Below are 15,541 nucleotides of genomic sequence, written 5' to 3'. Positions count from 1 at the left end.
GTGCCACATTATTGGCCGGTTCTAAATGTAGGCATACGTGGCGGCTAGCTATTGGCTTGCTAGCCGTACAAAAGGCTTGGGTAGTTTCCGCCCAAGTCGGAGAGAGAGGAAAACTGGAGAGATACAGAACTCGCTAGGAGGAGGAGACTTCGCGCTGTGTGAAGATCTCCAAGCGATGTGGACCCTTGCAGACCCAACGCACCTTTCTTAAGCAGGCAACGGAGGTCTGTTTAGCTTCTAGCCTCTCCCAGTCACCGAGCGCAATCCTAGACGTATCCCTATCCTATATACCCAATTTTCGAACCCACGGAGTCTTAACAGTTCCGGGGGACCTGGGAACTGAACAGAACCCACGGAGATTCAGCCACTCCGTGAGGAAAGAATTGCCGAACCCGCGGAGCCTAAACCACTCCGGGGTCAAAGAACCGAGTTTGTCAGAGTCCTCCAACAAGGATTCAAGCGGAGCTGCGCCTGGAAAGCTGTCCAGCCTACACCGCGACCACCTTGGGTGTAAGTAAATAATCTTTTCAATCAACCATTATGCCTCCGTAACTGATTCTAGCTTGCGCGTACCTTACCGCCCCGCGGTCCCTTCTGACCCCGCGTGCCCGGGCTGCTGGCCACAGTCCGCGTGCACAAAGACGGGCCCGGCTCGCACATAGCGAGGATGGGATCAGGAGCCGGCCCACACAAAGCCTACACTGAGTAATGTATACAGTGTAAATTGTACCCTGTTCCATGAAACTGAATGAATGTTTTATATTTGCCCTTTTTGCCATATTCAGTCCGAGTACTTCCATATTACCTTTGTGAAGTTGTAACAAGTTACCTGAAGAATTTAATTTTCTTCATATTGTGTAGGCTGCAAAACAAACTTGGAATTTTTTAAGGTGTGATGATGTAGAGTGGTATATGTGCTTTTCTTTTTCTCTTTCTTTTCTTCTCCTAGAACCTGTGTCCTACATTCTGGTGTCTACAGCAATAGGTCAGCATGCAGTTTTTTTCTATGTTGGGATTAGTTCTATTTTAGCACTACATGTAAATACCACATTTTTTTCCCCAAATATACAGCTCTCTAATTCTGCTGCATTGGAAGGGAAAGGGCAGTTAAAATTTACTTCTGGACGATGGAGCCCACATCACAATTGCACACAAGTTGCAACAGCCAATGACACTACTATTCGAGGATGGGATACACGAAGCATGAGGTAATGAAAAAATGCTCTTTTGGTCTTAAAGAGGTATTTTTTATTTAAAGTTTGATGTTAAAAGTTGAAAATAATATGGTTACATAGTTAATGAATGGGTTTGGATTGCATAATATAATAATGCAATAATAACATAATATAATAAGCAAAATATAACAATAACATAATATAATTCGTAACTTTTAATAAAAAAAATTTCTTTTTTTTCTAAGCACCTAATCTGACTTGCATATTGAGTTATTGAGGAACTATGCAGTGACTGCAATTTGTTGGTTCAGTACACAGTCTAGGCATTACTTAAGCTGTACTGCTCTGTAATTAAACTTGAAAATCAGTATTTAAATCAAACTGCCTGAACTAATGGTTGCTTCCTTACTGCATTATTTAAAGGTGATTTAAATCTTTAGATATAAGCTAAAGTTATACTTTTATGATTTTAATAATGATAGTATCTAAGATTCTAACATGCTAGTTTTACATAATCCTGGATTTATTAAAAAACAAAAGTATGACCAAAGACAAATAAAACCTTTCAAATATACCAAATAAGGGACTTCTTTCCTGCTAGATTGTGATTTTGATAAGCGAAGGATTGATGTTGTGCACATCTGTTGCTATGACTACAGAAACCCGTGCAAGCTTTTTTAAGATACAGTTTATCCCCTTAGCGCACAGTAATTTATCACTAAACTGAGAAGACGGATGTCTTGCAATAACTTCTGTTGCCTTTAAGGGGGATGACTTTAAATCTAGTTCTTAACTCCTACAAGCTCTGGAGTGTAGCAATAAATCCACATGTTTTCCAATCATGTAGTTTTCTGCCAAAAAGGCTTTTTTAATTTCATAAATGAAAGCTAAAAATACATATATAATTACTGTAAGCCATTTCTTCTTGTACTTGGAACATCTGGTTTGCCACACCAATTGTTCATTCTGTAGGAGGACATTTAACAATCTAACTTCATATTTCCATTAAATGCTGTCTTTAATAAAGTATGCAGGAGGCATGCTAAAGGACAAAATAAAAGAGTTTTTAAGTTCCTCTCTTGTTTTATGTGATGCTTCCATTTTAGCATGTTATGTACACACTTTGAATGCAAAGCCTATGGCGCAGGTCTTATTTGATCTCTAAGACATTTAAGTTGTCATCGTCACTAGACCCCAAACTGCATTTCTTCTCAGGAATGTGCCCCATTTCCCAGGATGGTGCACCCAAGAAGCCAGTCTTATTTCACCACATTAAGCTTCAGCTAGAATATTGTATGCGCTCCTGGGCTTTATATTTAAGAAAGGATGTAGAGAAACTGGAGAGAATCCAGAGGTGAACAACAAAGGTGATAAAGTGATTGGAATGTAAACTATACAGGGAAAAGTGGGGGGAATTAGATATGTTTAGTCTGTAGAAAAGGAAATTTAAAAGAAGATATGATATTTGAAAGGATGCCATAAGAAGAGGGAAAAATATCATGCTCCTTTGCCACCGAATGGCAAGGCACAAAGCAGTGATTAAATCTCAGGGAAAAAACCCCATAACCACAGTACAATGGAACAAGCTGACTGGAATCATCACTGAAATTTTTCAAGAAGAAGCTGGAGCAGGGATGGCAGTTATTTGGGTGGAGGGCCACTTAATGAGTTTTGGTGTGCTCTTGAGAGCTTCTCTTGCACTTGCTCTCTCACTCTTTGTCCCCCCCTCACTCCCACCCTCTCCATCCCCACCCCACCTAGACCTGCAGCACATCTGAATCCCTACCCTGCCCAGAACCTGCTGACCATGCCTACAGCTTATGCCAGCACCTGCCAGTTATGTGCCGGCATCAGCAGTGGATACAGCTAGCAGGTTCCAGATGGGAATTGGGGCATCTGCCCAGCTCCACAGCTGATGCTGATGCATCAGTGCTGGGTGGAAGCTGTCCCGCCTGCCTCCTTGCGCCCCACCGCTGTGCAGCAGAAACAGCCCCACCCTCCCAGCACCATGTAGCAGCTGGAGCCACCAGCTACCTGTGGGCTGGGTCCTGTGAATTTTGTGGCTGCCCACCCACAGGCCAAATACAAGCAGTTGGCAGACCAGATTTGGCCTGTGGGCTGTTTTATCTGCCCTTGAGCTAGAGAGATATTGGTTTGAACAGTGGTTTTCAGCCTTTTAAAACTCAAGGCAGTACTTGGTAACTTTTTGGAATGTAGTGGCTAATTCTAAATGCTAATTTATTTCATATGGTGCTTCACTTCTTGCACCCTGTGGCACCCTTAAAAGGGTTTCATGGGGTGGCAGGGCAGACAGCAGTAGGCAGGGCTGCCCCTGAGAGCTGAGTAGAAGGTGGTGCATAGTAGTTGCAGTGGCAGGGCAGATTGGAGAGCATGGGGGAGGGTTATTAGATCCCTGAAGGAGGCAGCTGTCCCTGCAGAAGACAATATCTGCTGGTACAGACTGGTGCCAGGCAAGGGTGGCAGGAGCAGAAGCCTTCTGTGCCCTACTCTCTCCTCAGTTTGTCCACTCCCTGCCACCAGTCTGTACCTAAGAAGGTACCCAACACAGCCCCTATTGCTACTACTGTTTCTCTGGGGACTTGAATGCCAAACCATTCCCTGTGACCCTTCCCATCAGTTCTGGGAGCATGCGAGGAGCTAGAGAAAGGGCCTGGCTGAAACAGCTCAGACCCCTGTTCTTACCATGGGAACAGCACAGCACAGGGGCTATGGGGTGGGCAGGAGCTGTGCTTTTCAGTTTAGCTTGTTCTCTGTCTCCTTCCATGCAACCACAGCTGGTGGGAGAGGGCCATGTGGGGTGCTGCCAGAAAGTTGGGGCAGGTACAAGGTGTGTCCTATATGTGCAGGAGCCACTCTTACCTCTCATAGAGACTGGGTACCATGGCATCCTACAAAGGATCTTGCAGCACCTTGGTTGAGAGTCACTCATCTGGAATGATTTAGAAATAGCACATTCTGCATCTTCATAGTGAGTTAGTCTGGGTGACTCTTGATTTAACTTCAGACAGTTTGATTCTGTGATGTGTATCTCCCATTTTGGCAAAGGGAAGCTGTATACACAAGTCCAGAAAGTGATCCTGTTCTGTTTGGCACATTGGGAAAAGGGGAGAGCTACCTCAGGCACCCCATCATATCAGGATCTAGCTCCCTCAGAAGGGAGACATCCTTTTGGGATCTAGCTCAGTCCGAGAGAGGTCTGCCTAGATCAGTGTACCTAACTGAAAAGCAGTAGCATTGACTTCAATGGGCTAGGGAGCAGAGTGCGGTGGGGAAGAAGAAGATCCACTCACTTTTTGCTCAATAGCTTAGTGGTTTTGGCACTTGTCCAGGAAGTGAAGGATCTGTGTGTTAGGTCCCACTCAACCAGAGAGGGTCGATCCCACATCTCTCGCTTCCAGGGAGAGTGTCTGAGCTAGCAGGATATTGGCTGGACAGCCTGAGAGCACTCCCCATCCTTCCTGTTGAAGAAGAACCACTTGCTGGAATGCAGTACAAGTTGTGAGGTCATAAGGAGATCATGCCAGAGGGAGTCTGACTCTGCCTTAAAAAGGTAGACATTTCCTGGGGCAAAGAGGCTATAGCTTCTGTTCCCTATGGTGTTTATGGAGCTTACTAAATCATTATTTGGCACAAAATGCTTAAGCCTCATTGCAGCGTGGGCCAGAACACAAGGCTCTCCATCTATCCCTTGCAAGAGGGTACCCACCTCCCTGAGCTAGAGGGGCAACCTCCTGTCTGACTTAATGATGCTTAGAACCCAGGTCTCCCACTTCCTTGGGAAATGTCCTATTCACAAGGCTATTTACCAAATAGGAGGAGACATCCTCTTCTACTGCACTGCATGTATGATCTCAATATCAGTCAGTTGGTTAGCATAACTTTTCTCAAAATAATTGGGAATTTGTATGGGTTTTTTGTAGCTCTCCAATGGAATGGGTTTGAAATGGAGCTTAGATAGAGGTAAACATCTAGAGGACCATTCTGTATCACTTCTGAGCATGCAAAATTGGCCAAGTTCAGTCACTTAATTGTCTTTCCACTGGAGACCTGAATGGAGATGCATAATGAATCTAGACATCTTAGAGTTTTTGTGGCTGCTGATGGGAGTGGAATAAGTTTGAGTTTAGTGATTTGGGAGCCTACAAGCTGAATAAGTCTCACTTGCATGTCTTGGAAGTAGACTTGGCTTATGTTTTTAAGAAGGAAAGTATGTGAGTAGGATGCTTTATGTGCACATAGTGGGCACATCCCATGAGCGTGCATGTGTGGCTTCTGGTGCTGCAAGCCAGTTTTGATCCTGGAGTCAAATACAGTGGTGTGGCACATGTGGCTACAGCATGTGCTGCCAGAAGTGGAATCTGGCTGGCCAGGCTCCAAGCGGCTGGCTTGATGCTATTGCTACCCCAGCACCCCAGGTAAGGCTGTTGGAGCCAGCTCAGGTGCTGGCCCCAGCCTCCCCTACCACACATGGGGAAATTTGCCACACGTAAGAGTGCATGGGCGTCCTCCAGGAACAAATAGCAGTGGCACAAATATGTGCCCTTGCTATTTATCCCTCAGGGAACATGCACTCCTGCATGTGCATGCTTGTGGACGTGCCCAGTGATTTCAAGTTTCATGTAGTAACCAAGGTTAGATCTAGTGGAGGGTTGGGGGTTGGTATTTAATTCCTCTTCAATTCCTCCTCCACTCCTGCTGTCAGTGAGAGCCAAGGACCTGATCCTGCTGGAGCTGAGCTGCTCTGTTCCTCTTCCTGAGCTGGGCGGGCAGTTAGCAGCCCTTGCCAAATTAGCCCAATCCTCCCAGAGCTGGGAGGATCCTCCCTGCCCTGTTCCTGAGTTGGGCAGGGAGCCAGCAACACCTGTTACCTCCTGCCAGTCTCAGAACCTAAGGGCCCAATCCTGACTGCACCCTCTTTTCCAAAATCCTAGATCCATTGTTAGCAGTTAATCTTCTGGAAAATGTTTCTAAGCAGGGCATTTAATGAGTTACCTTAATACATGCCAAACAGATATTTAAGGTGTTAACAAATAGTGGTTGCAAGGAAATGCAACATAATGGTTTACAAATCAACTCACCACCAATCAGATTAGTTTGAAGTGCGTTGGGCTTTAGCCAATGAATTGTTTGTGCTTGAGCTAAAACTGTACTATAATATATCTAAAAGATGTGTGTCTGATTGATAAAGTGAATGAGCAGAGCTGGCTATATGACCTATTCATGTTTTACCTGTGTATGAAAATGATGCACACTGACTGCTTGTGGTACAGTTGGTGTCTAGTATTGTTGAATCAATTGCTCAAATCCTAGTTAACCACAGCTCTTAGATTTCCACAAGGTGCATCAGACACATCTATCCTGCTGAGCGTAGGGGACTGAACTGCATGCTAGGTTTCATGTCCATTTAAGATATCAAATTGTGCAGGGGACTCCATAGACATGTGGAGCTTTTGGACTCGGGAGCAGAGCTGCATAACTGGTTTGGTGAAAGCAGGCAGGTTTTTAACAGTCAGCTTGCTCATATTAGGTCACTTACAGGAAGTGCCTGCTAAATAGTTAGTACAGAGGTAGAAGTTAAAGCTATGGAAGTAGATCAACTCAACAATAATTAAGGAGGAAAGGATTAGGAGCAGGGACCCAAGAACTGAATCTTGAGACACCAATAGAGCAAGAAGTGGAGGAAGAAATAAAAAAGAAGTGGCTAAACTAGAAGCATTAGAGTCTAATGCTACAGCCCTAGGGTGAATAGAGGATATTACTGAAAGTGGCGGAAAAATCAAAATAGGAAAAATAAAAAAGGCCCTTAGAGCTAAGCCACAAAGAGATTCTTAGGAACCTTAATGAGACCAGTTTATAAAGATGAGAAGGTAGAAACAGGATGACAGTGGAAGGAAGAAGATGGAGCCAAACTTTAAAACATGTGCAGTCAAGGAAAAGTGTTTTAAGGATTCCTGACATGCTCAGAAGACATGGAATCAAATAGGAGAGGGAATGAGAAGTCATATTTGGAAAGAAGAAGGATCAGGGAATCAGTCGTAGACTAGAAGTCAATAGAAAGAGAGAAACATCAGAAAGAGAGGGAGTAAAAATGGTGATGCATAAAGACAATAAGACTGAGATTTTGTATGAAATCCTGACATTCTTGAAAAAAACTGCTAAGTTGCTGAGCAGAATGGAACAAAGGAAGATAGGAGAGCTTAGAATGGAAAAAATTTTGAGATTTCAAAAATATTCCTGTTCTGCCTCTGGATGAAATAGAAAGCTTCTCCCATTTTTCAAGAAAACGCTGACACACACCAAGACCCCAAAGTAGCCAATAGACCAGTAATTAAGGCACTTACCTGTAGGGTGACCACCCTTTTCCAAATTGGAAGGTAGGACACATGCCTGCCTTGCTGCCCCCCTTTTCCCCGCTTCCCCCGTTGTCACATCGTCAGCTTGGCTAGACCAGAGCCACATGGGGTAGGGGCAAGGGCAAATGCATGCTGCCCACTGCAGGCTCAGGACTCCCTGTCCTGCTGCCCATCCCTGGGATCCCTATGCCAGCTGCATGTCCATGTCTGCCTGGCAGCAATGGGAAGCACAACTGCATTCTGTCACTGCTCCAGCTGCTGCCAGATGGGCAGGGTGTGTGTCGCTATGGCATTGTGGGGCTCCTGGGGAAAGGGCAGCAGGGCGAGGAACCCCAGGGCTACAGCAGGCAGCCTGCATCCTTGCTCCCACCCTGTGCACAGATCTCAGGGGGCACATGCCTTCACCCCAGGGGCGAACACGCACCAGTGGAGAGCTGCTGTTCCCCATACCTCCTGGATGAACCACCCATGGCTCTGTCCCACTCCCTACCCCAGCCCTGGGGCCCCATGCACTGCCCTGGCTGGGCATCACCCTCAGCCCCTACCCCACTCCTTCCCTTACTGTGCCCCTCCCATTCCCCCTTCACCCCCCCATAGACTTACCTGCAGGGTACTGCTCTCCAGGCTGCCAGGCTCTTTCCTGGCCACGTGCATGTGCAGGTGCGCAGATGCACATGATGGCCCCTCTGTCCCACTCCCAGCAGCCCCTTGTAGGCTGGAATGCTGCCAGTCTGCACGGGGAAACCCAGATCCCTGCACAATGCAGCAACGCTGGGATAAATGCTGTCCCGGAGTTGTGCAGCCCAGGACCGGGACTTGATTCCATTCTGGGACTGTCCTGCCCAATTAGGGATAGGGTGGTCACCCTACTTACCTGGTATGTGTGAGATTTGTGTTTAAATCCTTGATTTGCCAGATTCAGAGAAGGGGCTTTAACCTGAGTAGTCTATATCCCTGGTGAGTGCCTAATCAATCAATCAAGTGCCATCATTGCCAAGAAGGGTTAGCAACACTACGCATAAATGCTCTCCACTTGGTTCTGTCTGTTGTCAGCCTTGCCTACTCCCTATATATGTAATCTAGTCCATTATTCCACGTCTTAATACCACCTCTTCCCTGGCATGTAACTGTCTATTATAGCCTTTTCTGGTCTATCCCCTTTTGTTCCTAGAAAGTTTCCATGGTACTTCAGTTTCTCCTTTTTCACCATTTACATGAGTTCAGGCTTGGTTATTCTGAGGAGACTCCAGGCTGTGGCACAAGTTACTTTAAAAACACCATAAAGGCACTTAAAATGAGAGCAGTCATTAGTTAAGCGATTTTAAACTGCCACAAGTACCCTCTAAACATTTTAAAGATAAGCCACTCAAAAGGAGGTTTATCCTGGAAATATTTACCCCTGCTATTTTAGGACGTTGTTTGAATGGTCAGGGGAGGTAAAATGCTTTCATTTGTCCATGTACAGCTCCCAGCCACTCTACCCCTTTCTACTCTACTGGTTCCTGCCCTCACTCCCCCCGCCCTCCCACTCCTGGCTGAGAGCAACTTCTCTGAGCCTAACTGAAGACACATCGTGGAGCCAGGAAGCCTGTTTTTTCTAGCTACATGGTTTGTGGGAAGCTCAATTTCAACCTCAGCAGAGAGCCCCAAGGAGCCTGCTTCTTCTGGGCTCCGTCCTCTGGCCAGTGCCCTAAGTGCAGAGCAGCCGCATCTGATTCAACCCTAGCATAGAGGAAGAAGCAGCTTCCCCCAGGCTCTGTGCTTGGGCTGAAATAGATGCGGCTGCTGAGCACTGAAAGTGGCTTAACACCTATGGGACCTTGGCTCTGGGCATGATTTTTTGGTCCCAGGGTCTCGCCACCTGGGCCAGAACAGCTTCCCCACTCCCAGCCAGCATGAACCCTGTAGCTCCTAACTCGACTCTTCCCTCAAACCCAATCCCCATTATGAAATGCATATGAGATTTTAGTCCTTTATTTTTCGGTTGATCTCCCTCCCCCCACCCCTTTCTGTTTATTTCCCCTCTCCACCCCCTCCGTGCCTCACTTCAAACAGTTTTTCAAGATTTATCCCCTCCCACCCTCTGCTCTGGCTGGAGTCTTGCTGGATACAGAGGGAAAGAAGACCCCATGCTAGTTGCTCTGCCTCCAAGCTACATGTCATGTGCCCCTCTCCTCTCCTACCATGAGAGGGATAGAGTCTGGGCACCTGTTCACTCCCCTGCTTACAAACCACCTAGGCTAGGGACAGAAATTGCACATAAACCGGTTTAAGTGATCAGAAGCTGATTTAAACCCGTAACAGAACATAAGTGCATGTAAATCAGTTTCAAAATGGTCAAGACTGTTTTAAGATGAATCTAGTTAATTGTAGTATTGGACTGAACTGATTTGGGTCAAACCAGTTTATGGAACATCTGTGCCAGACTCCTTCCTGATCTAAGTTAAATTAGAGTCCCCCAGCATCCCAGCATGCTTTTCAGTCCTTGACTAAGCTGGGCTATCTGCTCCAGAGAGCAGGGCTAGTCCCACCCCCTCTGCGTCCTAGCCGGGTAACAGCAGCATCTGCCTGGCTTTCCCCTGCCCCACCCTCTGCTGCTTGCTGTTCAAGCAGGGATACCCCCCTCTCCCATAGCAGGGACTCCAGCTGCATGGATCCCAACCCCCATGCTAGCTAGTGTTGAGAGGGGTCTGTGTGTGTCTCTCCAATTTCACTGGAACCAAGGCAGACAGGACAGTGTCCACTTAGGGCTTTTTTGGAACTAATCAGCAGGTTAGCTGGTAGTGTGCCTCTGTTCCTTCCTTGGAAAAAGTTGTTTAAGAAGAGCTTAAACTAATGAGACCGGCTTTGTTTTCTTGATGGACTGATGAGCTGCCTGCTGGCTTGCTTGCTTCAAAGGCTGCAATCTGTCAGTGTTCAAGAGGGGACAGAGAGAGGTATGAGAAATGACCTGTTTTGCAATGCCTGGGATTTGTGAGTGCTGTCAGATTGCTGCAGGTAATATGAAGAAGCAGAGAGAGGGAGACTGAATAGTATAGTGACATCAGCAGATGCACACACACCCCTTTGCCTCAGAGTGCTAGCTGGGGGCTGGGATCTGGCAACACTCCCACACCTTAACTAGTGAGCCCAGGAAAGCCTGGTGAGGACTGCTTCTCCCTCCCCCTCAGGCTGGGGACTGTGCAGGCCACGGTGGGGGTTTAAACCCCTCCGTAATCATAACGTCCTGCCAGGGGCTGGCCATGTGCCCCCTCAGCTCAGCAGTGTGGAATGGAAGGGAGGGCTGCTCTAGCACCCCCAGCTTCTAGTCTGAGCCACTGCAGGCATGTGCCCGCATTTCTTCAGTCCAGAGGAAATGTTTGTGCAGTTGCAACCTGATTCAATCTAGTCAGATTAGACTAACCTGCAGCAAATAAATCAATTCAAGCTTAGGCTTTTTGAATGTCTGTCCCTAGCCACAGTGGCAAGTCCGTTGTGCTTGTCTGAAACAACATGAAGCCTTTACCTGTTTTAAAAACACCATAATTTTATGACATCGCAACATTCCACATATTTCTGAAATTATACAGGTAACCTGTGCCAAAGCCCTCAGTCTCTTGTTGGAGCTTTTCTAGTGCAGTATAAATAATTATTTACTGCTCAATCATTCACTTTAAGACTCTAGGTTAAAACCAGAGAAGCCAAAAGTTGGTTTTGGCAAATTTGGCATTTTCTAATGAAAAAATGTTTCATCGAAAAAATTCCTGGCTAAGTCTAACAGGGGTTTATTAGTATGTGATCTAGAGAAAAGCTTTTGTTTGATGTCAGTCAAGAATGGGTAAGGGAACTGGTAGAAGTATGTGGCAGAGCTAAGGAGGAGGGGGTTAAGTGACCAGGAAATATAGGAAGTCAGGTTTCTGTAGACACTTGCTAGATCAGAGTGATGTGGCATGCATGCTTCAAGTAAGGAATGAGAGAGTCTGGTACTGCACACATTCAGAAGTCATTCAGTTAACTATGTATGAGCAGTGCTGAGTAGTTTAAAGGGCCACATTTTAAACGAACTATAAATGCCAGAGCTCAGGAAAATGCATTAACAATAAGGAAACAGGAGGTTAAAGAACAAAACAAAAAGCTACCTCCCTTGCACTGCAAATTAGGTAAAATTTCCACGCAGGAAAAAGTAATATCCTACATAGGTGATTAACGTAACTACTTTGGAGTGAAGGGATCTTAATCAGAAAATAGCATGGTTTATTAGTAAAAATTGCTGCAGAAAGGAAATTGGTTGATAGAGAGTTCGCCTAGAAATATCTCAGTTCTAATGCCTGCTTTTAGCCCCAGATGATGCTAATACAAATAAGTGAAGAGCAAAGCTTTGAAACAAGTTAGGGAAACTATATGTCACTATTGTTACCAGCTTTGGTTTCCCTACTATGCAATGGAAGCTCTAAGTCTATTGGTACTAAAGGGATTAAATAGGTTACTAGGGAAACAGATTTTTGTCAGCAGAGTACAGTTAGCTTTTATAGTTCATTTAATTTTTAATATGCGTTTTGCAGACAGATATATTGCATAGAAAATGCACATGGACAGCTGGTACGGGACCTAGATTTTAATCCCAATAAACAGTACTACCTGGCTAGTTGTGGCGATGACTGCAAGGTGAAATTCTGGGACACTAGGAACATCAATGAGCCAGTGAAGACACTAGAGGAGCATTCCCACTGGTAGGGTGAATTATCTGCATGATGTTTTGTGGGTGGATGGTTTATGTAATTTATTCAGCTAATTATTTTACTGTTTAGAAACAATGCTAGCTAGCTATGTTTATGCTGTTGTGAATAATATTTTTTCTGCATGGAGGAGTGGGATTTAACATGTGGATGTTATTTGTGTGTCTTGTAAATTAAGAGTGGGGGAATGTTAATCTAGTTCCTAGCAAGATATTGACAATGCCATCTCAAAGATGGGAGACAGTGCACAGCACAGAACTTGAAAACAGAGGAAGAGGGTTCACCTTTGTCCCTTTCTAATTCTGGGCTGAACTACAGCTCCTAGCATAAACAGCCTTAAAGTTACAGCATCCTCCCTGTTCTTTCCATAGCAACGTTGTGTAGCAGTTACGTGTTGCTACCCCACCCCACCATACTCCTCATCCTTTAAGCTTGTACATGCAAAAGGGTAGAGGTCGTTTTTGGTCATTTTGCCTTTTGAGGGAATGTTCTCTCTTGACTTGAACCAGGACTTTCCAAGCTACTTTAATTTGATCTGGCCCAGTGCCCGTTCAGAAAGGATGGAAACAAAGTGAAATCTGATCTATAGGTTTTTTGAAGGGATTAATCGGTCCATTTTGAAAGCACCCTTCTATAAATTGGGAAAGCCAAGCCATTCATATTTTGTGGGATACAGCTTGCAGAATCTCTTGCAAAATAAATCTGGACCCTGAAGCCAGGTTGACAGTGGTGTGAATATGAGAATGAATAGAAGCAACATTTTCATTTTTTGAGAAGATTAAAACAAAAATAATAGAACACAAGAAAGATCACAAGACATTTGGTATTAACTTGATATACGGAATGTAAAAACTGGGGAGAAACCTAATCTTCCTTTTTTTTTTTAGGATCTATTTTAACTTTTCACTGTGAGAATGTTGAGAAGTTTTCCTTAAACTAACAGGTTATTTTTAATTCATATGTTGTTTTGGGGAATTTTTTTAATATTTAGAAATGTTAAAATATCCTTGACACAGAAGGATAAGCAAACATTTATTCTGGAGGAATTATTTCAGAGTTGAGTCTTCCTCCCCTCCACATTTCCCTCTATTCCCCATCCCCATACACATTTGTTCAATGTAAAAGGTATGCCCTTAGCAAATCAAAAAAGTTGGGAGCATAAAATCTAAATAAAATAGCAAAAAATAATCTGTAGAATGAAGGGTATCTGTTCTACCCATAATTAACAAATTAGATAAAACTCAAGGAATTTTTTCCATATTTACATTGAAATGATTTTCATTCTAACTTCAACTCAAAGTAATTTAGATAGTTCAGCATACATATTTACTGCCTGTATAGAGAAGCCTCTTGTAATATTACTTTTTATTTTAGGGTATGGAATGTCCGCTACAATCATTCTCATGATCAGTTAGTCCTTACTGGCAGCAGTGATAGCAGAGTCATATTGTCTAACATGGTATCAATTTCTTCCGAACCCTTTGGACACCTGGTAGATGATGATGAACTTAGCGACCAAGAGGACCACCATCAGGAAGAGAAGTATGAAATTCATTAGTTTTCAAATAAGTATTTTTCATTACAAGCTCTTATTTTAATGATTAACATGCTATTCTTCAGTGACTTCAGGATCTTTGTATATACCCCTTGCAGGTATGTAGTTGTTCTTTCTGTTCAGCTCAAACTGCTGCATCACTGGCTGGTATGGGATCCACTTGTCTGAAAAACTAATTAACACAGTTGTAGGTGTATTTTCACTGGTGTAAGTGGGATGATGACACTGAGGGCCTGAACCAACACAGGAAGTCAGGGGAAAGGCTTCTGTTGACTAATAAACATTGGATCAAGTCCAGAGCCCACATTTTATAATATTTATTATATGAACTTTAGGAGTATTCTTTGCTGCATCAAGTTTCTTCCATTCTTTCTTCCATAATTTTTTGGCAAGTTTAACTCTCTATAGTAGATCTTCCATACACAAGCATGAAACACATATTTTTAATTACTAACTGATACCTTTTTTACTTGCAGTCTTAACTCATGATCTCTTTTAGAAAATTATTTGTATGTATTATATGTGTGACCTATTTCACTTATTAGTTGTTGAAACCGTTAAACAAAAGCCTCTTTCCAGTCCTTTATGGTGTTATGGTTAGCTTTTGTTCACTCCACCCTGATGTGTAATAAGCAGGGATCCTGGTTTTCTCTTATTAAAAATTGCAAATTCTCTGATTAAAAACCCAAAGTCCGTGATAAAAATTAAAGACCCCCAAAGACCTGCTGGTGCCCCGCACTCCCCCCCCCCAGCCTAAACAGCCCTCTCCTGATGCCCCTCACAACAGCCTCCCAGACGCAGACACAGAGGCACACACAGACACTGACACCCACCCCAGCAGGTAAGTGTGTGTGGGGGGGAAAGGGTGGAGCAGGGTGGGGGGAAGGGAAGGTGCTGGGGAGGTAGATCAAGAAGCGGGGGAGTGTACCCCTGTGCCCACTCCCAGGAGCAGGGCCAGGGGCTGAGGGCAGGGGTGACACTCTGCGGGTCACACATGCACTGGCTGGCCTGACAGGAAGTTTGCACGTGGAGGGCACCACCGCACCTCTGCCACTGCACCCTGCTCTACCATCCCATGGCCACCCGCACGGCTTTGTGGCAAGTGTCACAGGGTGCGGCAGCAGAAGTGTGGTGGCAACCACCATGTGTGGGCCACATACGTGCCGCCTGGCTGGGGGGTGGAAAGGGGGCTTGCATGCAGTGGCCACAACTGCACCTCTGCTTATGCCCCACGACCGGCTGCATGGCGCCGCAGTGGTGCGGGGTGGTGGCGGCTGCGTGCTGGCTGTGGGGTTTGGCAGGGCTTTGCGGGCAAGTGCTGCCACTGCGGAGCCATGCCCTTCACCCCTGGATCCTAGAGGTAAGTGGGGCTTGAGGGCTGGGGAAGGTGGCTGGGGGCTGAGGGAGCGGGGGGTGCTGCTGGCCCCAGGTGGCACGCCGCATCCAGGTGCAGGGCCGGGGGGTAAGGGCAGGGGTGCCCCTCTGCGGGGGTCTTTACTGTAAGTGATGTGGGGCATGCATGCCGCCTTGCCAGCTACCCATGGGAGGGAGAGATTTGCATGCAGGTGGCTGCACAGCTCTGTGGCTGGCTCTGCACCAGCGGCGAGGGATGGTGGCTGGGAGACGGGGGGGGGCATGGGGCTTATACAAGATGCACAGTCCCAAAGGTAAGCGGCAGCAGCTGCTGTGTACCAGCGGTGACACCCGCCGCGTACCAAAACC

At 45.6% G+C, this 15,541-nt stretch overlaps 1 protein-coding gene across 2 annotated transcripts in view; it reads left to right on the top strand.

Annotated features, from left to right (window-relative positions):
• EIPR1 (EARP complex and GARP complex interacting protein 1) overlaps positions 1 to 15,541 on the top strand; it is a 199,286-nt gene that overhangs the window by 164,396 nt on the left and 19,349 nt on the right. For both annotated transcript variants that reach the window (XM_025203386.1, XM_006022970.3), the window contains exons 6-8: positions 1,072 to 1,208; positions 12,091 to 12,258; positions 13,639 to 13,806. In XM_025203386.1, coding sequence (XP_025059171.1) covers positions 1,072 to 1,208; positions 12,091 to 12,258; positions 13,639 to 13,806 — 473 coding nt within the window. The remainder of the gene's footprint in view (positions 1 to 1,071; positions 1,209 to 12,090; positions 12,259 to 13,638; positions 13,807 to 15,541) is intronic.

Source organism: Alligator sinensis, unplaced genomic scaffold, assembly GCF_000455745.1.
Source record: "Alligator sinensis unplaced genomic scaffold, ASM45574v1 scaffold832_1, whole genome shotgun sequence".
NCBI classification, from domain to species: domain Eukaryota; kingdom Metazoa; phylum Chordata; order Crocodylia; family Alligatoridae; genus Alligator; species Alligator sinensis.
The sequence above is the reverse complement of the archived record's forward strand: the minus strand, read 5'-3'. Positions and strand labels throughout refer to the sequence as shown.